This window comes from Triticum dicoccoides, chromosome 7B (assembly GCF_002162155.2).
Source record: "Triticum dicoccoides isolate Atlit2015 ecotype Zavitan chromosome 7B, WEW_v2.0, whole genome shotgun sequence".
Lineage (NCBI taxonomy): Eukaryota > Viridiplantae > Streptophyta > Magnoliopsida > Poales > Poaceae > Triticum > Triticum dicoccoides.
In genome coordinates this window covers 614,115,955-614,142,319 of record NC_041393.1, presented here as the reverse complement: position 1 = coordinate 614,142,319, position 26,365 = coordinate 614,115,955, and the positions used below count along the sequence as shown (strand labels likewise).

The 26,365-nt window shown below is 40.9% G+C and overlaps 1 protein-coding gene across 1 annotated transcript in view; it reads left to right on the top strand.

Moving 5' to 3' along the window:
- Window positions 1-19,508: 19,508 nt before the first annotated feature.
- Window positions 19,509-26,365, top strand: part of LOC119342004 — an 8,312-nt gene continuing 1,455 nt past the window's right edge. Inside the window, exons 1-10 of the mRNA XM_037613847.1 lie at window positions 19,509-20,318; window positions 20,782-20,922; window positions 22,101-22,234; window positions 22,316-22,585; window positions 23,832-23,962; window positions 24,085-24,193; window positions 24,569-24,661; window positions 24,764-24,835; window positions 24,913-24,995; window positions 25,079-25,155. Coding sequence (XP_037469744.1) covers window positions 19,634-20,318; window positions 20,782-20,922; window positions 22,101-22,234; window positions 22,316-22,585; window positions 23,832-23,962; window positions 24,085-24,193; window positions 24,569-24,661; window positions 24,764-24,835; window positions 24,913-24,995; window positions 25,079-25,155 — 1,795 coding nt within the window. The 5' untranslated portion in view covers window positions 19,509-19,633. The remainder of the gene's footprint in view (window positions 20,319-20,781; window positions 20,923-22,100; window positions 22,235-22,315; window positions 22,586-23,831; window positions 23,963-24,084; window positions 24,194-24,568; window positions 24,662-24,763; window positions 24,836-24,912; window positions 24,996-25,078; window positions 25,156-26,365) is intronic.

The following is a 26,365-nucleotide window of genomic DNA, read 5'->3' as shown; positions in this document are numbered from 1 at the left end:
TTACAAAGTTTTTCTATACAAAAAATATATTCATATTCATTTTCATATGTTTATTTTATTTATTTTCAAGTTCATTATTTTTTTAAACTGTTTGTCCATATGAAATAAAATCTTAATCACGTAATAAAAAAATATTTCATAAAATAAATAAATTTACATATTAAATATTTTTTAGTAACTTTGTATAATCTAAGTAAGATAAATTAATGAAACGTGACAATAAGGAAAAAGTGTAAACAACCGACTAAAAAAGGAAAAAGGTAAGTAACCGACTAAAATAAAAAATTTAAGGGAAAGAAAACTGAAAAAACATAAGAACATGAAAACAACCGGAGAGAAAACAGAAAAGGAAAAATAAAAAAGTAATGACTGAGCCGGGAAATGGGCCTGCCTTACCACGCGCGCCCCTTCTCCCAGCTCGTCTTTTGGGCCCTAATGGGTTCAACAGCCAGGTCGGTTTAGAACTATATTATCAGCCCACAACAGGGACAAATGTAAAAACAAGGGATTAAGTGTTTATTTGGCCCAAGACAAATAAGGGGGCCTCGGAAGGAACTCAGAAAAGAGAGGTGCGACGGCCGACGGCGCACGAGGCAGGACAAAACCCTACAACTCCGGGCAGGAGGCGGCGACCGTAGGAGGCGGCGACCGCACGCTGACCTGCCCCTCTCCACCGTCACCGCCACCGCCACCCGGAAGGTACCTCCTCTTGCCACGGATCCATATCCAAAGCTCAAGTTCGTCGCTAGCTAGGCAGCAGGAACGTGCTCTTGCCCCGCCGCCATAGCCTGCATTATGTTTGTTTATATGTTTGCAAGCGGTGAATTTGGATGGTCAGGAGATTGTTGTAACTTCCTGGTAGGATTCGTTTGGTGCAGTAAGATCACCTCCTATTTCTGATGTTATTTGGCCTTTGACGAAATATATTTTGGTTGCCGATCGGAATGTGTTTTCAGCATACAGCAGTGGCGGATCTACCACCCAGCGAGCTGGGGTGGCCGGCCGCCCGGGGTCGCCGGTGGCGGATCAACGACCCCTTACCTGTTCTTCCTTCGATCCGTTCCAGTCCTCTTAGTTTTCCTGCGGCGGCGCTGCTGCTTACCTGTTACGTGATTCTGGGATGTAGGTGAGGTTGAGGGAGATACAGAATTTTGGGCTGGAGTAGTCACTAGACTGGGCTGCAGCGCTTAATTATCAGCAAATATGTCGCATTTATCATGAGTCCCTAAAAAAGGCACTAATTATGAGGCGCACAATCAGCAAATATGTCGCATTTATTATACCAAGGCCGTCATATTTGTCCAGGGATACCTCATGATCTCATTTGTATCTCTGCTACAATTTCTTCCAACCAATAAAGTTTGTAGTATGTTTATTAATGAAAGGCCAGCTACCAAACAATCCGGTGTTGATATGTCCCCAAAATTAATCCCTTTCCAAGCCCTAGTCCACTGCTGCACCGCTTGTCCGCCCGCCGTGCCCCTGTTGCCACGTCGTATCTGTGGCTACAAGTGAGCATTTCAAGCGGCAACACAATATGTTAATAGTTTTTTAATACCATTTTATGCTTCTTTCAGATTTTTAGTAGTTGAATCTCATGAGTTTTGCTGGAGTAGACTTGCATTTGTAATAAATAAAAATTAGACCCTGAGTGTTTCGCTCTGGATAAGTTCAATTCCTGTGCCCACCACCGATAAACATACCTGATTGATTAGGTCGTCTATAGTTCAATTAGTGTTCTGTTGATGAGAGGTAATTTGGTCTCATCTAGGAAAGCCTGACTGCTGATTAGATGAGAGAGAACCCACGCTGCTTGAGTTTTAAGTGCAACCAGATTCTTGGAGTTGTTTGCCATTTTTTAACTTCAGAGATGGATAAGATTGTTGAAAGTAAATTTTCATTGAATGCAATTGATTTGAACATGTGACATTTAACTTCAGCATTCTATTAGAACGTCTCCTTGTGGCATATACCAACTATGTCCCATTTCGTTTTTTTAAAGCTTACATATCTTTTTCCATCTTATTACTCACAACTAGCTTTTTTCACCTGTAGATTGATAAAGCAAGTTGCTGATGATGTTGTGGTTCTGAACATTTGATCCTCCCTCTGCTCATGCTGCAAGAAATATATGTTTTTGCAATTGATCTGACTTGTGAGTACCATATAATCCCAAATCCACTATTGTGCCTGCTGATTTCCGTTTCAATGCATATTCAACATGTTGGTTATGGTTATATACCCGATGGTGCGTTGAATGGTCAGGTTCAGAGACACCACAACTCAGTGGACTTCTCCCGTTTTTCTTATCTGAATGGTGTTGACTAACTGCTTTAGCTGTTCAATGTGATTTTCTACTGCTCTATACTCATCATATCAAAACCTTATGGATTGCTAGATTTTCTTGTTTCTTGAACCTTTCACTGTTATTTCTTGCTTATGTGGAAAATGACATGCAATTTGCATGCCTGCTGTCTCTTATTGACAATATGATACATGCACTCCCATGCCAACTGTATTATTGCATCTTTCGGCATCATTACTTTTGCTTAAAATGCCTGCATGTAAAATATAATTTCATTTCAGTGCTACTTATGTTGATCATGTGCTTCAATAATCATATGACAGTGGCTGGCCATGGATGACAACGGCAAATCTGCTCATATCATCCGTGAACTCGAGGATAAACATCTTCAGTCAGTTGTTAGCCTGACAGCCTGGTGGAAGGAGAGTCGTGAGGAGGGTAGGGAACTCAGTGTCGCAACAGGTTCTATCATTCATTCATCTAAGATCATGTTAGTTCTCGGCTGTGCTCACATTTTCCAAAGTTTCATCACGTGCTATGGTCCTGGATTCGATACTGCCCTCATCCTAAATGGCAATATAACCATTAGACTGAACTTCTTTGATGGGCATTCGGCTGAAGGAAGAGTTTATTGCATTGATTGGTGGAAGGACTTATGTCTTGTACTTGTCCTGTCCCCAATAAATTATATGAATCTGTAAAATTCATTGAAGATGAGAACATGATGGGCCAGTCTGTATACACAAGGGGAGAAAGGGTGTTCTCCATTTTCTGCTTGCCAACACATGAGAAAGATGGCAAACTTTTGTTTGGCACTATCGCAGAGGGCGAAATCTCGTGAGTTTCCTATATATTTGTTAAAATTTAAAGTGAAAACAGCAGATCTGAAATCTTGTATAAGGTATCCACTAGATGTATAACATATATGTATTTACTGCAGTGGCCTCCCCATAACTGCCAATGATTTCACCTGGAGGTACCATTCAGACTTGGAGTTTTTCGAGTTTGCCATGTCGGCGGAAGGGGGAGCTTCCGGGGGACCTATATTCACGAAGAAGATGCTAGTAATGGGGATTTTGCTTGGTGGATATGATGGGATGAAGTTTGCTGTTAGAATTGACCAGATTAGGCGTTGGATTCTTGATTGCTTTAATATCAAAGGGGTGAGTATATTTCTTAATTCAGTTTCTGCTTCTCCATTACTCGGATTACCCTAACTCCTCTTCTAATAATATCCTAACAGACGAAGAATATGAATGAAACTGTAGCTAAATTATCTGCAGACTTGTCAGCGCGTTGGACAAAGGTATGCACTTCTCTTCTTATCTTCTCATTTATTTACTTCTGTGAATCATTTAAAAATGTGGGCACTCGCTGAAAAAAGAAAACAGAAATCATTTGTTGGAAAAAGAGAATGGATTTTTTTTCCACCTTGCCGAAAGGTAGAGTACAAAGGAATTAAAGATGGCCTTCAAGTTTCTGGAATTATCCACTCAAAACCTTGATTATTTTGCATTTGTCTTGCAACATGATTGGTAGTGGCTAGTTTATTTGGTTTCCTAGCTGATGGCATTTTTGGGATAGGCGCTCCAATATCTTTCTATTGTCACTGTCATGTGCACACTAATTAGGAAGTGTGCATCATATTATTCTTGAGTTAATACTCGTATATTTATATTTCAACATGCAACAGAAAGCAGAGTCTAAGGTTTCTTCACGGAGGGGACTTGCCTGAAGCTTCTGGTCAAATATCAATTCCCTGATAAAAAGTTAAACTCATGACTCGTGAGAAGTATCTGGTCTGTATAGGCTATTCAGATTTGTGATCAGGTTTTAGGTGACCAGCTCCGCAAATTCTTGAATGTCGTCTTTTTTCACAACATTATCTGTTTTTGTCATCGGTGTAATCCCATATCGAATGAACAAATGAAGAGTTTCTTGTGTTCTTTTTTCTTGTGGTGGAAGAATATTATCATAATTCACCATGTTTTGTTATATATATACTCCTACTTTAGATTAATCATCGTTCATGAACATTCCTCTATCGTCCAAAGATGTTACTCCTTTGATGAGTGCTATCTGCTGCTATTTTTGTGAAGATGTTACTCTACTCTGATGAGCGCTATCTGCTGCTGTTTCTGTCAAGGGGCGTTACTCGTTTCATGAGTGCCATCTGCTTCTATTTCTGTTCATGAATCAACTGCCCTTCCAGAACTGGCATGCATATTTTTACTAGTCATGTGCCGGTGCGAGCAACATATGGGCATATAGAAGAATGTATCAAAATGATGTCCAATTACTTAAGTGCTAGCATGCATACCTTGCAACACTTTCTGAACGGCCGGCAAAGACTTGTGTGGTGGTTGTTGGATCATGTACCCACTAAGAGCTTCTTCGAGGGTTGTGCATCAAATGTCTACGAACACGTCTGCATGTGTCTGTAGACATCCCCTACTTGGCCCTCAAATATGATGGTACCTAAATGCGTCTCCTACTTGCCCATCTCTTCTTTTTTTGGCTATATATATACATAATCAACAGCTAGTTGAATGATAGATATAGTGTCCCGTGTCCCTTTTTTTTTTGTTGCCGAACACATGAAGCCAAATGAATCAGTTGTCATGACAAGCATTTATATTGAACACCTCCTTTTGAACAACTTCTCGACTCGCCGTCTATGGTGCTAGTGTCGGCCAACATCATCCTCGAGTCCACGGTGAGCCTTGCGAGCCAAACGTTCTCGGTCTCTGTTGGCTTTGCATCATTATTCACCTTGTTCCTCTCAAGCTCTGTCTTTGGTCTCAAGTACAAACCTCCTTGATTTGCACCTCCATGAAATTAACATGTGCATTTTGTTCCTTCCTTTCCTCCTTTTCTTCTCTTTTGGCACTTGTCACCTCTTCCTTGGAGATGATCTCCGCCGCCTACGAGGCCGGCAATGTGCTTGCCACTCCGAGAGACTTTGCATTCTCTTGCTCCCATTTCTTTCCTCTCATTCTTGGCACACAAGTAGTTGTCGAAATCTCCCCTCCACTTTCCTCACCTTCTTCGTCCATCCTGATTGATTGTTGAGAGCTTGTGCAATCCCTTATTTTTTTGCTTTTTGGATGCAAGATTGGGGTTCTTGAGCGATCCACCTCGTTATTCCATTTACTTTCTATGTGCAACTTCATCCACCTAGTGTTCTTGTACAAGGTCACCATCAAGCTCAACTAGCAGATGAATTACAAGTCAACATAAAGCAACTGCAAAACATCATTGTAAAATGTGGACAAAAACTTACTCGCTTTAGTCTATATAAACGCTCTTATATTTGTTTACAGAGGGAGTACATGGCTTCCTACTCCCACGCCACCAGGGTTTCTAGTCTTTGATCTTCAACTTGGTACTCTTGACATAATTGACCAAATGATGATATGCATCACACTCCAAAAGGCATTTACACGACAAAAATGCATCACACATTAAAAAAAAAGCGTTTTTATGGTACTCTGTACTGTCATAGATGGGAGGTACGAGTATTCGTCCATCATCCACCCTTGATTTCGTGATGGTATTTTAGTCCCAAAAAATAACGCCAGCCCATCTGCAATCGGCCGGTCTGTTCGCCGCGGTTGTGCCGTTGCCCTGCTCACCGCCCCCAACTCGAGGTAGCCAACTAGCCGGCTCCGCGCTCGTGGAAGTCGCCGCCGCATCGCTGTTTCCCAGCGCGCTCCGGCAGCCACCCTCCGCCAGCGCTTGACCTAGACCGTCGGACGCCTCGTCGACCTAGCCGCCGCGTCCTCGCACCTCTGGCCACGCCTCCCGCGGGGCACGCATGAGCCTCACATGTCCACGTCCTAGTCAGTACAGGACTACAGGCCACTTCCGGCCAAAAAGAGAGTTCAGAATTCAGATCGCAAGAGCATGGCCGGCGGCGTAACAACGTCAGTCCATGAGCACAATGTGGAGGCGACGAGGCGGCCGCCTGAATCCAACTGACGGGCGTGTGCATGCGGCAAGCGGGAGAAGGGAAGACAATGAACGGGTTGGCTTGGTCGGCATCGCCCACCGGTGTCCACTGCCGTACGAGTTGCGGTGAGTCCATAGATGTGTAGCCCGCTGCACGCGTTCTGGTCCAAGTTCATGGCTTGGCCACAGAACGGCGTGGATGATGTAGCGTTCGGCGAGGGCGTCATCCGTGGCGACCGCTGCCGTAGCAAACTGGGAGATCGTGGTAGGCGCGGACACAACATGGGCTCAGGCCACGCCGATGTCTTCCCCGTCGAGACTTCGTTGGAGACGCGGTGGATCTGGGCACCGGAAGCTCTACTTCTACCAGGACAGCATCAACACAGGGAGCGCGGCTGGAGCGTGGTTGCTGCCTGCTGGAAGCCTGGAACGACAGTGGGAGCGTCGGCGGTGGTTGATGGGATGGATCCAGACGTCCAGCCCGACGGCGAGGATGGGCAACATCTGGCTGAGTTGCACACGTACTTGAGCAGCAGTGGTCGATGGAGGCAGGCATCCACCAGCTGCATGCCGGTGACCACAACGATGTCGGTGGGACCGTGTTCATGGTTAGGCGCAGAGGTGCACTTCGATATGATGGTCTGTTGCAGCTTGTAGCTTTAATTTATTATTATAGTTTTTTTTTCATTTTAGGACTGGGCATCCCTATTACGTGTCACACTTTCGTGCAATGATAAGTGAATAAACACTCATCTTAAGAATAAGATACCTAGCATGGAAAATATTGGGCACTCTCCGCCGCTTCATGAGCGGTATGGGCATATAAAAAGGAAATTCATTTTGAAAATTAGAGTTGACACATACAAATTTACTTGAAACGGTATGAAAATACCGCATATAGGTAGGTATGGCAGACTCATTTGGCACAACTTGATTTAGGATTTGGATGCGGGCAATGCTAGACTTACGTAGAGGAGTTACGAACGTTTACGTAAAAACCAAGGTGGAGCCTTATGATTGGTGTTTAGGGAAGGGAGGGGCCCACCTCCTGAAAATCAGGGGGGGTTTAGATTAGTTTAGAAGGTTATGTAGCCTTACGTATGGTGTTCGTAGGTGTAGTATTATTATTTGGATGCACAAGCAGTATTCCCACTTAGTACAAGTGAAGGCTAGCAAATAGATTGAAAAGCAACCAACCAAAAAACGAAAACGAAAACGAGCACTGAACATAATTAACACTAAGTAATGCACCACAAGTAGGATATAACTTCATTGCATAATTATTGACTTTCGTGCTTGCATAGGGAATCACAAACCTTAACACCAATATTCTTACTAAAACATAATAACTCACCAACACGACTCACATATTACTATCTCCAATATCTCAAAACTATTGTAAGGAATCAAGTTTTAATATCCAATGATCTTCATGAATTTTTTTATTATATCCCTCTTGAATATCTATCACCTTGGGACTAATTTCATATCTTAAGCGAATTACTTCTAATAACAAGCTCTCAAACAAATTTAAGTGAAGGACGAGAGCATACATATTTCTTCAAAAATTTCATCTCTCAAAATTATAAGTGAAGCAGAGAGGATTTCTTCAAAAAAAACTAACTCTCAAAATTATCTAAGTGAATCATGAGAGTATTTCTTCAAAATTTAAACCACCACCGTTCTTAAAAAGATATAAGTGAAGTATTAGAGCAATTCCACAGTTCAAAAAATATAAGTGAAGCTCATAAAGCAACTCTAACAAATCATAACATCATTATGGCTCTCTCAAATAGGTGTGTCCAGTAAGAATGATTGTGACAAAAAAAAGGCAAAACAAACAAAGACTCATATAATACAAGATGCTCCAAGCAAAACTCATGATATGTGACGAATAAAAAAATAGCTCCAAGTAAAATTATCGATGGTCATTAGAAGAAAGAGGGGATGCCTTCCGAGGCATCCCCAAGCTTAGTTGCTTGGTACTGCTTGAATATTACCATGGGGTGCCATGGGCATCCCCAAGTTTAGGCTCTTTTCACTCCTTATTCCTTCATCAATCCTGATCTCACCCAAAACTTGAAAACTTCAATAACACAAAACCTAACAAAACCTTCGTGAGAATCGTTAGTATAAGAAAACCAATCACTACTTTAAGTATTGTTGCAAACTCATTCATATTTTGTTATTGCATTATCCCTACTGCATTCTAACTTTACCATGGCTTATACCCCCCCCCCCCCGATACAATCCATAGATTCATCAAAATAAGCACACAATGCAACGAAAACAGAATCTGTCCAAAACAGAACAATCTGTAGAGACTTGAATTTTGCTCATACTTCTGTAACTCTAAAAATTCTAAAAACTTAGGACGACGTGGGCAATTTGCATATCAATCATGTGTAAATAAATAAGAGCAAAAAACACGTTTCTTTGAATTTACAAAATTCCAGAACTGGGCGCAAGCGTTTCTGTTTTTCAACAGGATCAGATCAACTATTATCCAACATAATTCTAAAGGCTTTAATTGGCGTAAACACTAATTAAAACACTAAAACACAATCATAACAGTAGCATAAGTATGCAAACACACAATAGAAATAAAAAGTGAAAAAATTATTTTATTCATTGGGTTGCCTCCCAACAAGCGTTGTTGTTTTATGCCCCTAGCTAGGCATATTGCATAGATTCAAGTATTGTCATCTTTAGTTTTTGTTCCATAGGTTTCCCTCATGATTGATTCATATGGTGGCTTAATTCCAGTTCTAGGGAAGTGTTTTATACCCTTTCTCAATGGAAACTGAAATTTAATATTCCCTTCTTTCATATCAATCACGGCTTCTATAGTTCGTAAAAATGGTCTACCAAGTATTATGGGACAAGACGGATTGCAATCAATATCAAGCACAATAAAATCTATGGGCACATAATTCCTATTTGCAAGAATAAGAACATCATTAATCCTTTCCAAAGGCTTTTTAATAGTAGAATCCACCAAGTGCAAATATAAAGTTGTAATTGATTCATTAATATCAACCGTGGGTGGAAATATTTTAATCTTGAGATTTTCTACATCATGTGAAATTCTATCAGTGCTCCTAGAAATATCATCAATATTACTCGACTTTTCTTCTATTGTAGTGTTGAAAACTTTTTGAGCATTAATAAATTATTTAATATTACTCTCAAGATCATAGGGCATCCTATTATTATTATTATTATTATTATTATTATTATTATTATTATTATTATTATTGCTATAGGAATTGCCATAATTATTAGAGGAACTTCTACGAAAAGGCCTAGGATTAAAATTACCTCTATAAGCATTGTTATTAAAATTGTTCATGAGACAAAATTCACATCTACGGGATCATTATTTTGCTCAATCAAAGTAGAAAAAAGCACATCATTAAGATCAATAGGAGCATTTTTACTTGCAACCAATTTCATAAGTGCATCAACTTTTTTACTCAAAGTACTAATTTCTTCAACAGAATTAACCTTTTTACTTGTAGGTGCTCTTTCGGTATGCCATTGTGAATAATTTGCCATGATATTATCAAGTAATTTAGTAGCTTCACCCAACTAAATTCCGCAAAAGTACCACCCCATGCGGAATCTAAAAGATTCCTAGAGACAAAATTCAATCCCGCTTAATTTTTTTGTATAATCAACCATAGATTTAAACCATGAGTAGGACAATTTCTTAACATTAATTTCATTCTTTCCAAGATTGAGCAACATGTTTATGCTCAAGTTGCTTAAAATTCATGATTTGATTTCTAAGGGAAAAATTTTTCATGGCAGGAAAATACTTAGTAATAAAATCATCTTTGCACTTACCTTAATAATCAATACTATTGAGAGGCAAAGATGAAAATCATTTTTTTGCATGATCCCGCAAGGTCACAATATCATTGTCCACATCTTTTTTCTTTTGCATATCACACAATTCTACGAAAGTGTTTAGATGAGACGCGCCATCCTCATTAGGACTACCAGAAAATTGCTCTTTCATAACAAGATTCAACAAAGCGGCATTAATATCATAAGACTCCGCGCTAGTGGTGGGATGAGCAGTCGGAATACCAATAAAATCATTATCATTAGTATTGGAAAAATCACATAATTTAGTATTTTATTGAGATATCGTGACTAAGCAAACAAGATCACCAGCAAACAAAAGATCAAACAAGAAAAAGGCAAACGGATATAAGGCAAATAAAAAGGAAAATATTTTTGTGTTTTTCTAAAAACATTTTAGAAATGAGGGAGATGAAAATGAGAGGCAAATGTCAAATAAAGTAAATTGCAAGGAGATGAGAGTTTATGCGTAGGTACTTGATAGATGTTGATGATGTCTCCCCGGCAACGGCGCCAGAAATTCTTCCTGATTGCTTGTATCTGCGTTGGTATTTCCTCGAAGAGGAAGGGATGATGCAACACAACAACGGTAAATATTTCTCTCAGTTATGAAACCAAGGTTTATCAATCCTGTAGGAGAACCAAGCAACACTATGTAAACAACACCTGCATACAAACAACAAAAACTTGCAACCCAACGTGTAAGAGGGGTTGTCAATCCCGCAACGGTATTGAGATAGATTAAATTGTATAAGTTTTGATAAATAGATCTAACAAAAACACAAAATAAAATAAATAAATAAAAATTGCATCAAGGTATTTTGGATTTAATATATGATAGGAAATAGACCCGGGGCCATAGTTTTCACTAGAGGATTCTCTCAAAAAAATAGCATACGGTGGGTAAACACATTACTGTTGGGCGCGCGGCCGTTTTCCAGCCCGAATGCTATTTCTCGCATTAAGTGAGACCGTAGGAAGCCGGATTGCGAGCTTCAACAGTAATGAATCGGCCCACTCGCGCATTTTGAAAAAAGGAGAGGCACAAGGGGGTGATTCGAACTGTGGTTTCCACGATAGAATACGGCGGTGCTAGCCATCGGGCTAGCGCAAGGATTCTGTTCAAGTATTAGGGCGGGTTGTAATTGTGGCGAAATGAGCCCAGGTACTAGAGTTTTTTTCTTCCGAGATTTCTATTTCCTTTTTTCTTCTCTTTTTGTTTTTATTCTTTTTTCATTTGTTTCTTTGATTTTATTTTTCATTTTCTTTGTTTTGTATCTTTTTGGGGTTACAATTTTTGGGTTTTTTTGTTTCTTTTGTTTTTCATTCTACATTTTTTATATGTCAACAACATTTTTATACAAGATTAACATTTTTTGTATACATGATCAATATTTTTCCTATACACACCAAAGTTTTTCAAATGGTTGATTAACATTTTTCAAATACATAGTTAACATTTTTTTTCATATATGGTCAACATTTTTCTATTACAAGGTCATCATTTTTTTAATGAACATTTAGCATTTTTTTAAATGGTTTATCAACACTTTCCAAATGCAAGATTAACGTTTATTTGAATGCATTGTCAGAATTTTTTCTATACACATTTAACATTTTCCAAATGCAATATTGAAATACTTGTTCAATATTTGTTTAAATGCTTGATTCAGATTTTCATAGACATGATCAAAATATTTTATTATTTTTTAATACATGGTCAACATTTTGTATATGTACATTCACCATTTTGCAAACGCTTCATTAACATTTTTCAAATATTTGTTTAACCTATTTTAAATACATGATAAGGTTTTTTCACAACCATTTTCAAAAATAATAATAATAAAATAGAAATTGTGAACAAATTTTGAAATATTAAAATATTTTTCAATTGCCAGATCAAATTTAGAATTTCACACAGTTTCTAATTTTTTTTAGAATTTCATAGATTTTGAAAATTTCTGAACATTGTTAGTAAAAGAACAAAATTTATTTTACATTTGCACATTGTTTGAAAATGTCTGAACAGAAATTTAGAAACACGTGGACATTTTCTGAAATTTGGAACAAAATGTTAAAAACGTGAACATTTTTCTTAAGTTGTGAACAAAAATTTGAAAACGAGAACTTTTTTGAAATTCCTGGACATATTTTGAAACACAAAATATTTAATGAAAATTGTGAACAAATTTTGAAGAGGTGAACATTTTTGAAATCCATGTTTTTTTTTGAAACATGAACATATTATGAAATCATGAACAAATATGGAAACACAAATTCTTTTATTAAATCATGATTTTCTTATAAAATAATAATATTTAATTAAATCCCTGCACATTTTTTAATATCCTGAACAAATGTTGAAAACACAAACATTATTGAAATTCCTAAACATTTTTTGAAACATGAACATTTTTCGTTGTGAACAAAAATTTGAAAACAAGAAATCTTTTCAAATTCCTGGACATTTTTTGAAGCACAAAACATTTAATGAATATTGTGAACATATTTTGGAGACGAGAACATTTTTTGAAATCCCTAAACTTTTTTTGAAACACGAACATATTATGAAATCATGAACAAATATGGAAACACAAATCTTTTATGAAATCATGATTTTTTTAGAATATAATAATATTTAGTGAAATCCCTGAACATTTTTTAATATCCTGAACAAATGTTGAAAACACAAACATTTTCGAAATTCCTAAACATTTTTGAAACATGAACATTTTTCATTGTGATTTTTTTTGAAAATGAGAACTTTTTTCAAATTCCTGGACATTTTTTGAAGCACAAAACATTTATTGAAAATTGTGAACATATTTTGAAGATGAGAACATTTTTTGAAATCCCTGAATGTTTTTTTGAAACATGAACATATTATAAAATCATCAACAAATATGGAAACACAAATTCTTTTATGAAATCATGATTTTTTATTAGATAATAATAATATTTAATGAAATCCCTGAACATTTTTTAACATCCTGAAAAAATGTTGAAAACGCGAACAGTTTTGAAATTCGCAACCTTTGTTTGAAACATGAACATTTTTCGTTGTGAACAAAAATTTGAAAATGAGACCATTTTTCAAATTCCTGAACATTTTTTGAAGCACAAAAAATCTATTGAAAATTTTGAACATATTTTGAAGACGAGAACATTTTTTGAAATCCCTGAACGTTTTTTTGAAACATGAATATATTATGAAATCATAAACAAATATGGAAACACAAATTCTTTTATGAAATCCTGATTATTTATTAGAAAATAACAATATTTAATGAAATCCCTGAACATTGTTTAATATCCTGAACAAATGTTGAAAACGTGAACATTTTTTAAATTCATAAACATTTTTTAAAACATGATCATTTTTTGAAATCCCTGAACAAATATGGAAAACACAAATTATTTTATGAAATCATGAATTTGTTTATATAATAATAATAATATACTATGAAATATATGAACATTTTTAAATCCTGAGCAAAATTTCAAAATTAGAACATATTTTGAGACTCAAACATTTTATTAAATTATAAGCACATTTTAAACGCAAGACCATTTTTTGCAGTTCCTGAATATTTTATGAAACAGGAACGTTTTAAAAAAATGTGAACATAATTTTGAACACGATAACATTTTTTGAAATTCAGATTTTTTTTTTGGATTGAAACAAAAGCAACAGAAAAAGGAAAGCAATAAAATAAAAAGGAAAAGGAAAAAAATAGAAAGAATAAAAGAAACCAAAAGAAGAAACAGGAACAAAAAAAAGAGACTAAAAGAATAGGGAAAAAGCAACGCCTATGCAGGAACCTTCTGGAAAGTTCCCACACTCTAGAAGATTCGCGAGACTGAAAGCTTCTACGTACTACGGGCCGGGGCAATCGCTCGCTCGGTCGCCTCTCTGTGCGTTTGCTCGACAGTTTGACCCAACATGCGCCAAATAGGAATATCCATAGTCTTGCCCAACTCGACAGTTTGAGGCAACGTGCGCCAAATAGGAATTTCCATAGTCTTGCCCGATTCCCCGAAATCACTAGTTAAGGAGTACTCCTTGCGGAGATCACTCCAACTTCCCCAGGTTGCGACGAGTGGCGCGCTGCATGTGCGCCACTTGTCGCAACATGGGAGTTTTCCCTTTTTTCGTAGATCCATTTATTCAAAATGTTTTATCTCTTAAACCGTGCTTCCAAATCTCGAACCGCTTTCGCCGTTGGATTTCCCGCGTCGAGATCTTCAAAACTAGATCCCATGTTGATAGGTTTTGATGAACTTTTTTTCACAAAAAAACCGGACGATAAAACCGAACCGGGAGCACGTGTTTTTCCCTTTCCGAAAGTGGCACGCCCGTGCCTCTGACGAAATCACAACCGTACCTCTCGCGGAAGAAAAACCGTGCCTCTCGCAAAAGAAAAAAAAACAGAAAACACGTTTTTTTTCATTTCCGAGGAGGCACGGCCGTGACTCTCGCGAAAACAAAACTGTGCCTCTCGCGAAAGAAAAAAAACAAAAAATGTGTTTTTTTCGTTTCCAAGAGGCACGGCCGTGACTCCAGCGAAAGCACAACCGTGCCTCTCGCGAAAGAAAAAAAACAAAAAACGCGTTTTTTTTCCGTTTCCAAGAGACACGGCCGTGCCTCTCGCGAAAGCACAACCGTGCCTCTCGCGAAACAAAACCGTGGCTCTCGCGAAAAAATGTGTTTTTTTGGCATTTTTTTTGGTTGAAAAGCTAAGGAAGACCGGTGGAAAACCAAAACGTAAAAAAATCCGAAAAAAAACCGTTTAAAAAACCAAAAACGCGTGCGTAAAAATAAAAAAATAAAATCTGAAGGGAGCGCCCAGAACGCGATACGTGGCGAATGGCTGAGAGTGCGTCAAGTAGCGCTGATCGTTGCGAGGCTCTCGAAGGAGCGCTCGTTAATTAGTTGCTCTCACGATTCCCGGCGGGGTTCACGGAAGGAGCTCCCTGTACCGGAGCCCTCTCAAAACGGATGCAGAACCGACAAGAGCGTACATGGGCCGGCCCATGTAGCGCAGGGTCCGTCCGATGAGGGAGTTGAAGAGATCTAAGACTTTTGAAGAAGGGAATGAAGGATCAAACTCAGCAGTTAAGAACTTGGCGGGCTCCTTCGAGGAGCGCCGCCGGGCCCAATGAGTACCATGTGTTGGAACTGCCGTGGCGCGGGCAAAGCCGCGGCGGTTCGTGAGCTTCGTGATTTCGCGAGGCAATTTGCCCCTACCCTGTTGTGCATAGTTGAAACACAAATAGATGGTAATAGGGTAGAAGCTTTAGCTGGTACGTTGGGTTATGATAATGCATATGCTGTTAGTAGTCAGGGCCGAAGTGGTGGCATTGGTCTGTTTTGGAATAATTCAATAAATGTTGAGATTTTTGGTTACTCTGATTATCACTTGGATGTTTTGGTTGAGGAACAGAACCAGGATAGGTGGAGGCTGACATGTGTATATGGGGAAGCACAAACAAATTTGAGGCACCAAACCTGGACAATTTTGAAGAATATCAGTACTTTGAGCTCCTTGCCGTGGTTGTGCGTGGGTGACTTCAACGAAGTGTTACGTCCGGAAGAGCATGCGGGGGTTGGGCAGCGGAGTAATGCTCAAATACAAGCATTCCGAGATACTATAGATATTTGCATGCTGCAAGATTTGGGCTACTCGGGGCACTTTTGGACCTTTGAGAAGAAAGTTGTTGGAGGAAGCTACACAAGATGCAGGTTGGACAGAGCATTAGCTAATGCGGGATGGATGAACAAGTTTCCTATGGCCTCGGTTTCTCATCTCACATGCGCCACGTCGGATCACGCACCGATTTTGGTGGAGTTCGGAGATACAGATCGGTTGCAAGCAAAGAAATCTTTTAAATACGAGGTGATGTGGGAATCACATGAAGGTTTTAAGGATGTGGTTCTAGCAGATTGGGAAGCTAGCCCTCCATGTCTGTCGGTGGAGGATTTGAAACAAAAACTGCAAACCATCTCACAGGGCCTAGTTAAATGGAGCAGAGACACTTTCGGCAGCGTCCGGAAGGAAATAAAGAGGCTTAAGAAGGAGTTGGAAGAGCTGCGGGCCGATCCAGCAAGGATAGCTCCCTCACATAATGAGTTGAAAATAAACCAAAATTTGATCGAGATGTATCATCGTGAGGAAGTTATGTGGAGGCAAAGATCCAGGATAGAATGGCTCACTGCGGGCGATCGCAACACGAAGTTTTTTCATCTACGAGCCAGTATCCGAAGGAAGAAAAACATGATAAAAGCCCTCCAAAATTCCCTCGGGGTAGTGGTTGATGATCCGGCTGAACTACGGGCGTTGGCCAATGAATTCTATCACAATCTGTACACTTCGGAGGGTGTACAAAACATGGATGCAGTACTTGATCATGTTCCGAGGAAGGTGTCAGCAGAGATGAATGCCTCATTGTGTGCCCCTTATACGAATGAGGAGGTTAAGATCGCCCTCTTTCAGATGTTTCCAACAAAAGCGCCGGGGCCCGATGGTTTCCCGGCTCATTTTTACCAAAGACACTGGGATGTGTGTGGAGAGGAGGTAACAAAAATTATCTTGAGTATTGTCCAGGGGAAGGAGAGTCCGGAATGCATCAATGATACGGTTTTGGTTCTCATACCCAAGGTAACAAGCCCCACTGCTTTATCTCAGTATAGACCTATCAGTTTGTGCAATGTGTTATACAAGATAGCATCCAAGGTAATTGCAAATAGACTGAAACTCATTCTGCCAGACATTATCTCTGAGGAGCAGTCCGCTTTCGTCCCCGGAAGGTTAATTACTGACAATATAATTTCAGCTTATGAGTGTCTGCACTTTATGAAGCGGTCTAGATCAAAATCAAATAATTTTTGTGCACTGAAACTGGACATGATGAAGGCCTATGATCGGGTAGAGTGGACATATCTGAGGGCTATCATGACTAAACTTGGGTTTGCAGGACAGTGGATTGATACTGTGATGAGCATGGTGTCTTCGGTATCTTTCTCGGTAATGTTCAACGGAGAGAAGCTCGAATCGTTCCAACCATCGAGAGGAATCCGACAAGGAGATCCAATCTCCCCCTACTTATTCTTGATTGCAGCAGAGGGCCTTTCGTGCCTCCTTAAATCAAGTTCTTCGTTGTCGTTTGCAGGTATTCAAGTGGCCCCAACGGCTCCCACCGTTAACCACTTGTTGTTTGCAGATGATAGCCTGTTGCTATTCAAGGCCAACGTAGAGGGTGCAGGTGTGGCATCAAACTTGCTCGAGACCTACTGCGCAGCTTCGGGGCAGAGAATCAATCATGAGAAGTCTTCAATTTTCTTCAGTAAGTCGTGTCAGGCCACGTTGAAGGAATCAATAAAAAACACCTTGCATGTGCACAAGGAGACTTTGAATGAACGCTATCTAGGCATGCCAACCGATGTGGGACGTTCGAAAAATGGCACGTTCAAGTACTTGAGAGACCGGGTGTGGGAGAAGATCAAAGGATGGATGGAGAAGCTGTTGTCCTCAGCAGGTAAAGAAGTGTTAATCAAGGCTGTGGCCCAAGCGATACCAGTCTATTCTATGTCCTGTTTCAGGTTGCCAAGAGGCCTTTGTGAAAATATAACCTCAATCATACGACAGTTTTGGTGGGGAAGCAAGCAGGGGAGAAGAAACCCGCATGGGTGGCTTGGGATATTATGACAAGCCCGAAAAGTTTGGGAGGATTGGGATTTCGGGATATGGAGATCTTCAACTTAGCTCTACTAGCACGGCAAGCGTGGAGGCTGCTAACGGGGGAACTGAGCTTAAGTGCCAGGATTTTAAAAGCTGTTTATTTCCCGGAGGTTTCTATTCTTGAGGCGGAGCTTGGGTCACACCCTTCTCAGGTTTGGCGCTCGATCATTGACGGTCGGGATGTTTTGATACAGGGTACTGTGAGGAGGATTGGAGATGGCGAGTCCACTTATATCTGGAGACACAATTGGATACCGAGGGAGGGAGTAAGAAGACCTATCACATCGCTAACGCAAAACCCTCCGATCATGGCCTCCGAGCTTATAGATAGCACTACGGCATCGTGGAAAGAGGAGCTGATTCGAGCAACCTTTGCTCGGTTTGATGCCGACGATATTCTGAAGATACCACTGTGTACCCGCAAGGTTGCGGACTTTTGGGCTTGGCGGGAAGAACCAAGAGGAAATTTCAGTGTTCGGTCCTGTTACCGCATGATCCTCAGAACAAAGCATGAGCGGGAGGCCTGGCTGAGCGGAGAAGCGGGAACTTCTATTGTGCAGCAGGAGGCGGACAAGTGGAGTACTATTTGGCACATGCAGGTTCCATCGAAACTACGCATGTTTGTTTGGAGATTGGCGAGAAACTCCATGCCCACTATTGATTTGCTCAAACACCGCAATATGGCCACCGAGGACAAGTGCCCTTTGTGCGGGGCGGTTGACTCTTGGAGACATGCACTCTTTATGTGTCCGATGTCAAGCAGCGTGTGGGCCTTAGCTCCGGAGGAGTTGGTTCATCATCTCGTGGACAGAGTGGAAGAACACCCCAAGGATTGGCTTTTTGCTATGAGTGGAGTGTTGAACGGAGATATGTTTGCACACATGATTGTTATTATGTGGGCAATTTGGCGAGCACGAAGGAAAGCGATCTATGAGGACATCTTCCAATCCCCGCAATCTACTTATGGATTTATCACAAGCTTTCTTGATGACTTGAGATATATTAAGGCAAGTGAACCTCGGAGGACCGTAGTCAAAGCTGCAAGACCAACCCAGTGGCAGACTCCGGCCACGGGATGCGTGAAGATCAATGTGGACGCGGCCGCACCAAGGCAAGCCCGTTCCGGGGCTGTGGGTGCAATCTGTAGAAGGTTAGATGGTCTGTTTTTGGGAGCTTCGGCGCTGATCATAGAGCATATTGGGGACCCGGAAACGCTGGAGGCCATGGCGATCAGAGAAGGCCTTGCACTTGCGGAGGACTTGTACCAAAGGCGCATTCATGTTGCATCGGATTGCAAGAAGGCAGTAGACTCTCTGAAAAAGGAGGACGCATCTCCATATGGTGCTATTGTGCATGAAATATTAAGCCATTCTGCAACTTTTGATATGTGTAGGTTTAGCCATGAGTTTAGGAGCTCAAATTATGAAGCTCACAACTTAGCGAAGCATGCTTTATCTCTCGGGGGTGGCCGCCGTGTATGGTTAGGCCATCCCGGAGATCTTTCTTTCGTCCCTGTAAACATTGTGACGAATCAATAAAAAGCTTCGTGTGTTGTCTCAAAAAAAAAATCAAAAAGAAAAGAAAAGAAAAAAAGATTGGTCGGTCGACATCCAACAAGTCGAATCCGCCAACAAGTCGATCCTTCAAGAACCCTAACTCTAAAAAGAAAAAAGATGCACCCACCCAAAATCCCCCCTCTCCAAATCCAATCCTTCGATCTCGCCGTACCAATTCTTCTCCCATCTAACCCTAACTGTTCAAGGCGATGCCCCTTCCCCGGGACGCGGAGGCGGAGGCCAGGCGGAGGCGGAGGCGGAAGCGGGATCGCGAGGTGTTTCCGCCGGGGCGCCGGGGCGTGGATAGGGAGCCCGACGGGGAGAGAGGGGAGAGGCCGAATCGTCGGTTCTTGGATGGCAAGCACGACAAGCGCCGCCGCGTTTCAAAGATCAAGAGAGTACCGAACTTCCGCGGCCGTCCCTCCATCGTATCCAAGTTGTTTCCCTCTCCCTCTGCTCTAGTGCAGTACTTCCCCAGCCACTACCTCAGCTCATCCGAGGAGTCCTCGTCCTCTGCCTCCGCCCTGCCGGAGTCTCCCGGTTCCTCTGCCCTACCCAAGTCCTCCAGCTGCGCCCCCAGCTTACCTGAGGAGTCATCTGCCCATGCCCTACCGGACTCCCCCATCTTACCTGAGGAGGAGCCCTCTGCCGCACCCAACTCCCCCAGCTTACCCGAGAAGGAGCCCTCTGACTTACCTGAGAAATCGCCGTTACCTGAGAGGGAGCCCTCCGACTTACCTGAGAAAGCGCCCTTACCTGTGGAGGAGCCCCCTGACTTACCTGACAAAGAGACAGGCTCCAGCTCTGATGGAGGAATCTGTGATGAGATGGCAGAAAGATTCCAGCAAATTATGGAGGATTATGCTACTAATTATGACCTCTATGCTCAACAAAGTACGTGACATTATACTCAGTCATGTTGTAGTTCAAGCATATGTTGTTTTATAGCTATCTATATCTAGACATCTAGACATAATAAGCCCTGTTGTTTGTACATCTATGCATGCCTTACCGCTTACAGATCTTAAATGCTTCGCACTAATCATGACTTGATTGTGTTTGATAGAAGGTAAGGCACTTCTCAACGACAAATTGTTGGCACCTCCATTGCTTATTTGAGAAGAACACAAGCACAAAAATCTGAGAGAAGTGAGGGCAATTGTGCACATCCTCATGCAGACTTGTTTGAATTATTCTTCCAATGCCTAGTTACCTGACATAATTCAAAAAAAAAAAACTTCACTAAATACTTTGACTGCCAAACGTCCCTTGGTTTTGCTAATGCTCTGAAATACTGTAGCATGCATATACTGTAGTATTTTGTGCCATCAGGTTCTAATACTATCGTTTGTTGTAGTTCGAGGAGAACCAGAGGAATGTAACCTTACGGTGGAGAGTGAGTTCTGTGACATTGATGATGGCAGTTCCCGTGGTTGGAAAGCTCGGAAAGTGGCTTTGCGAGCTTCAGAGTCAGTTGTTAGTCTTTCTTCCTTTTCAGGTATTCCTTTTACTTCTACTAGTTAGCATTATTCTCATGGTGCGTGATCTCATCATGTTTGATATAAATCATCGTTGATCTGCCTCTGCATCAGATTACTATAATGGCTACTGGGTTCAGACCCAAAAGTACAATAAGCAAATGAATCGCAGGTTAGGTATCCAGGGTTATGTGATTATAGCCTAGAGAATCTCTGTGACCCAGGAAACAGAACATATGACATGAAACATTGCGACCCATCCAAGAGGATAACATGCATCCATAAACTTGTATGACAGAAGTATGTTAAATTGTATGAACCATTGATTATATAGCTAAGAACTTTGCTGTAGAAATTTCTTTCATGTAACATGTGAAGATAAGTGGTAACAGAGGATTTGACAAACATTGCAGTTGAAAGAGCATGACCATCAGCGAGCCAAAGCTTGCTTCATCAAAATATATGCTGAATCTACACTTGGCAGTGCCAAAGAGGCTGACTGCTCTTCCAGGAATTCAGACTTGCTGAGCAAATTTAGATTTATGAGTTTCTGCACTAAGGTCGGTTCACCTTGATATACTCTGGATTCTCCTTGACTGTCTAAATGTTCTAACAAAGTATGGAAACTTTGAAAATTGGGGACACATTAATTCCCATGGCTTAGAACACTTGATGCATATGAAAGCACCAGGTCTGAAGGTACTTGAAATGAACATGGGTATTTGTTACCGTTAGTAGAATACAGAACAGATGATGTCCTTTTCTTTGGCCTTCCTTGATGAGTGGGTTTTGTATTCTCCTGTCGATCTTGTTCGCCAGCCATCTTGTTATTTACTCATGCTGCAAAGAAATAAATACACAGTGAAGATCAACGGTAGGCATGTGAACGAAGTACATAATCTCTAACTTTACTAGCATAACACATATTCGTAAGAAAACACGGAGATAAAGTACAATTTTTTGCGACCAGTTTAAAAGGTACCGATACCAAACAAAAATGACATTAGTGTCAAAACATGCGCGCCGACCACAGTAAATCACCTCTCTCAAGTTTTGCTTTTTTGTTCTATCCTTTGTTCAAGGTTTTGCCATTGTTCTATTTTTTGTTACTTTTAGCAGGAGGGAGAGAGATTACATGTGATGAACTGGATTGATGTTTTTTTTTAACAATGTTGACTCGAATTTATCTGATTTTCAGATGAAAAGAGGATAAGAGTGGGCTCGGGATTCATGGTAGGGTTTAATCGTCATACCAATACCAGCAATATCTTAACTTCAGCAACGCTGGTTAGGTCTCTTTGTGGGCAGAACATTGTGATTCCAGATTTAAAGGTGCGTGCTACATATTTCCTCGTGAGTCTACTTAATATATGGAATTTTTTTTCTGACCTGAAATTTTGTTGTATCAATTAGGTTAAGGTGTGTCTCCCGAATGGGCATATATCCGAGGGCTTGTTATCCATTGTTGATTTTCACTATAACATAGCTATTGTTGAAGTGAAATCTGATGAGGAACTGCCACGGCCTATTCTTCTGTGTAATGTCATCAAAAGAGGAGCAGTGTTAGCAATTGGACGATTTTATGATCATGGTGGAGTGATGTGTGCACAAGGAAAAATCAGAAAAGAAACCAGCACCTTTGACTGCTCAGAGCTTTTAGTATCGAGCTGCCACACGACCATGGTATGATTATATGATTTGCATTATTGAACTGAGCAATCTTTGAGTATGTATCTGCCACTTGACCATGTTAATTAATATATGCTTCACATCATTAAATGACCAATCTTTTAGTATCTATCTGCTGCATCTATATATGGTTCATCTCATTAAAATGAGCAATCGTTTAGTACCAAGCTCCCAAACGACCATTGTAAATAACATGTGGTTTAAATCATTAAAATGAAATGTTTTAGTGTGAAATAGTTGATGCATCATGACATGATAATTCTTCTGCTCATGGAGTTTGATGTGAGAAGAGGAAGAAAGATGGTACATGCTGATGCTTTGTTCCTTTATTTACTATATGTTAACTAAGTATACAAAATTGTCAGCTTGGATGTGTGATGGTCGCTGGTTTGTTTCCTTCTTTACCTTTTCATTGTAAGTTACAATTGAACACACTGATAAGTAGGCAGTGAAACTGATCAAATCTTAGTACCTATCTAAATGTACTAAAATTTTGATCATTGATTCAGTTGTTTGGAAGCAATCTTGTGATTCGGAAAGTGTTGAAACTAAGTTGTCCATATCCAGGTCCCAACTCCCTAAACCCACACAACCCATATCCAGGTCCAACTCCCTAAACCCACACAACCCATATCCAGGTCCAACTCCCTAAACCCACACAACCCATATCCAGGTCCAACTCCCTAAACCCACACAACCCACTCCAAAGCATAGATAACATACCTTAAATTGCCCCTCCCCTCTCAACATATCTTGTTTTATGTTGAGTAGCGGGAGAGAGACCAGTGCATTCCCCTCTTATCTGCTTGCTGGCATGTGGCTCCCCTAGATCATAGCATGTTGACGAATGCTTAGATTAGCATACTGTTTGGTTGGCTTAGGACATTTTTAGCAATTTGTGTAGCAAAAATTACCTTTGTCATTTACTAGTCTACTTAGTTACAACTACATTTATGCACACTACACACTTGACAGTTCGTCCAAGCTAGGTTTTGAGGTCTTGATACCTAAATGAATTGAATTATGCATTGTGAAGGGGAGCTTGCAAGTCTTAAGTTGACAGCAAAATGTTTTATGCCATTATCTCTTTACATAAACACAATTGACAATGTCACTTGGATTTTTCATTTGTCTGAGCTCAACTATTTTGCCTGTGTTTGGTGCATTTTTCAAAGCTGTCCTGTTTGTGCTTGAAGGCTATTTGATTACCTGTTCATAATTATTTGTTCCTTTTGCTTAGGCGGGTGTTGGAGGGCCCCTTGTAGATTATAGTGGTCATGTCGTGGGTATCAATTTCTACGGAGAGAAACACACCCCTTTTCTTTCATCAGCGATTATTATAAGATGCTTGGATCATTGGGCGTCCTGGGGGTATGTCCAATCATATTGACTACACTATTATGCACTTCTTTTGTTTTTGATCTTCAAATACAACACAATATAACATGATTTAAACCTTTGCATTTGATTGATAAGGCTATTTTGATTTGTAGACAAGTTAACCGACCATGGCTTGGATGCATCTGCACATCTGTTGATATGTTGCCACTTCGTGTTTTGGAGAAATGCACCTATCTTAACGAGGGTTTGTATATTTCAGATGTATGGAACTTTCCTTTCCTATTGTTTGTTACTTACTTTCCTATGCTATATTATCTATTGTGGACTTCACTAGTACATGTATTTTTTTATGCGTGTTATAGCAGGATGGTCCTTCATGTTTTTTCTTAAAAAAGTGTAACCTTTCGTAGTGGAGAAAACAAATACCAATGTAGGCTTTTTTGTACATTTTCATATCATGTTTGCGTGATGTAGTCAATGAGTGTTTCTTGAATGTAGGGAGCTCAACTAATGCTTGACTGTGGCTATGTGCCTAATTATAATTTTCATAGTACTATTATCCGGATTACAAATTTTCTGAGTGCTGGTAGTGGTATTCATGTATTTACAAGGTGTATTTCTTAATTTGACAATTAGGTTGTTAAGGGATCACCATTTGATGTTGCTGGGCTATCAGCTGGTGATGTTTTGATTGAATGTGCTGGAGAAGTACTTAGTACTGCTGCCCAGGTGATTACATTTTGACAGTACTTACTATTCTTCATACTATTGATTTTGGTTGTCTTATAAATTGGAAAAGTTAACAACATTATTTGCATCATCCAATGATAGTTAGGTGCACTGCTACTTGATCTGTGCCACAAATATCTGAGGGGTTATGTTGAGAGCAAGATGACCGTGGAGGTATTCATCTCAGGCTTCCTGTAATTATGATTGCTGTTGTATGTTTTAATCATCCTTTTATTGGACATTTTCACTAGGTTGTTGTCTGGAAGCAAAAGGATGGCAGAAAATCAAGGAAGATAGTGAAAACCAATTTATTAAGCCACTGCAACTTTTACAGGTGTCATAATTTCTCACGTCTTGTAGCAGTAAATTTTGCTGGAGTAACTTTGTTCTCATCGTTGTTCTTTCGTTGCCTTTTAGATGGCTTGATCCATTGCCCAGGTACAACGATAAGAAGATGGTGATGGCAAGGGACGTTATGGAGCTTTATTATAAAGGTACAGTGTTATGCTAACATATTCTTTGCGCGCATAGTTTCTCCCTTTGTGCTCTTGATTAATAAAACTTGAAACTTACTTTCCCAATCTGCTTATTTCATGTTCTTAAATATGTTTGTTTGCTGATGCTGCTTACGAAGCTAATTTACGCCAAGCATACAAGCTGTCTTCACTTCCCAAACAACTTTTCTCACTTTCTCCATTTGGGCCTTCACCCCAACAACACTTTTTTTACGAAGTTATTTTACTAACTCCGGGGAAACTTATATTTGGAAGTACATTAACTTCAAAGAGTAAGTGGCAACCCTCCCTCCCCTTGGGTTTCACCAACACCATGGCTTGTCGTTGCTGCCCTTCCCCGGCTAGGAGTATGTATATGCGTTGGATTTACCTGAGTGGATCAAGAGGTCCCTCAAGGTCATCGCTGTGTTGGTGGCCGCCCGCACCTCCCGCCTCAAGAATGAGGCCCCTCGCATGCGCCATGAGCTAGCCGATAAGGACCGCCTCGGAGCACGCATGACATCTGAGCAAGCACGGGAGCTCCTTATGTCCACCGGGAAAAACAGTGCGTAGCTGGCGGGGACTTAAGTACGGGGAAGACGGTGCGCAGTCGGCGTTGTGGTTGTCAGCAGCTGCATTAGGAGGTCGGCGAGCACATCAGATGGAGCAGCGGCAGCGCCAGTTCCAGTCCAAGCAGGCGTCGTCGTCGCGTCGATGACGACGTCCTTGCCCAAGGAGCAAGATTCACAATGAAGCCGTGAGAGTGATGTTGCTCGTGGCCGCCATGGGGGTCCTGCTGTACGCCTACGTCCACACGCTGGCCCTCGTTACAACCCACACGCTCACCCTCGTTGAACATCGAGCAGTGGTGGGATGCTTCGGCAGGAGGACACCGGCTAGCGCCGACGCGAGCGGCGCTGTAGCTGCTATAGTGTATCTGGCGGCGCCGATGAGACCTTGCCCAAGGGCCAAGATTCACGATGAAGCCGCGGCAGTTACGGTGCTCGTGGCCGTGGGGTCCTGTCGTACGCCCACACAGTTGCCCTTGTTGAGCATTGAGCAGTGGCGGGGTGCTTCGGTAGGAGGACACCGGCTAGCATCGACGCTAGCGGTGCGGTAGCTGCTGTCGTGTATCTGGACTTCACGGTTCATGCTGCCCCTCATGTCTTCATAGACTCCGGCGAGCAAGTGGGAGAGGCAGGCCGACAGT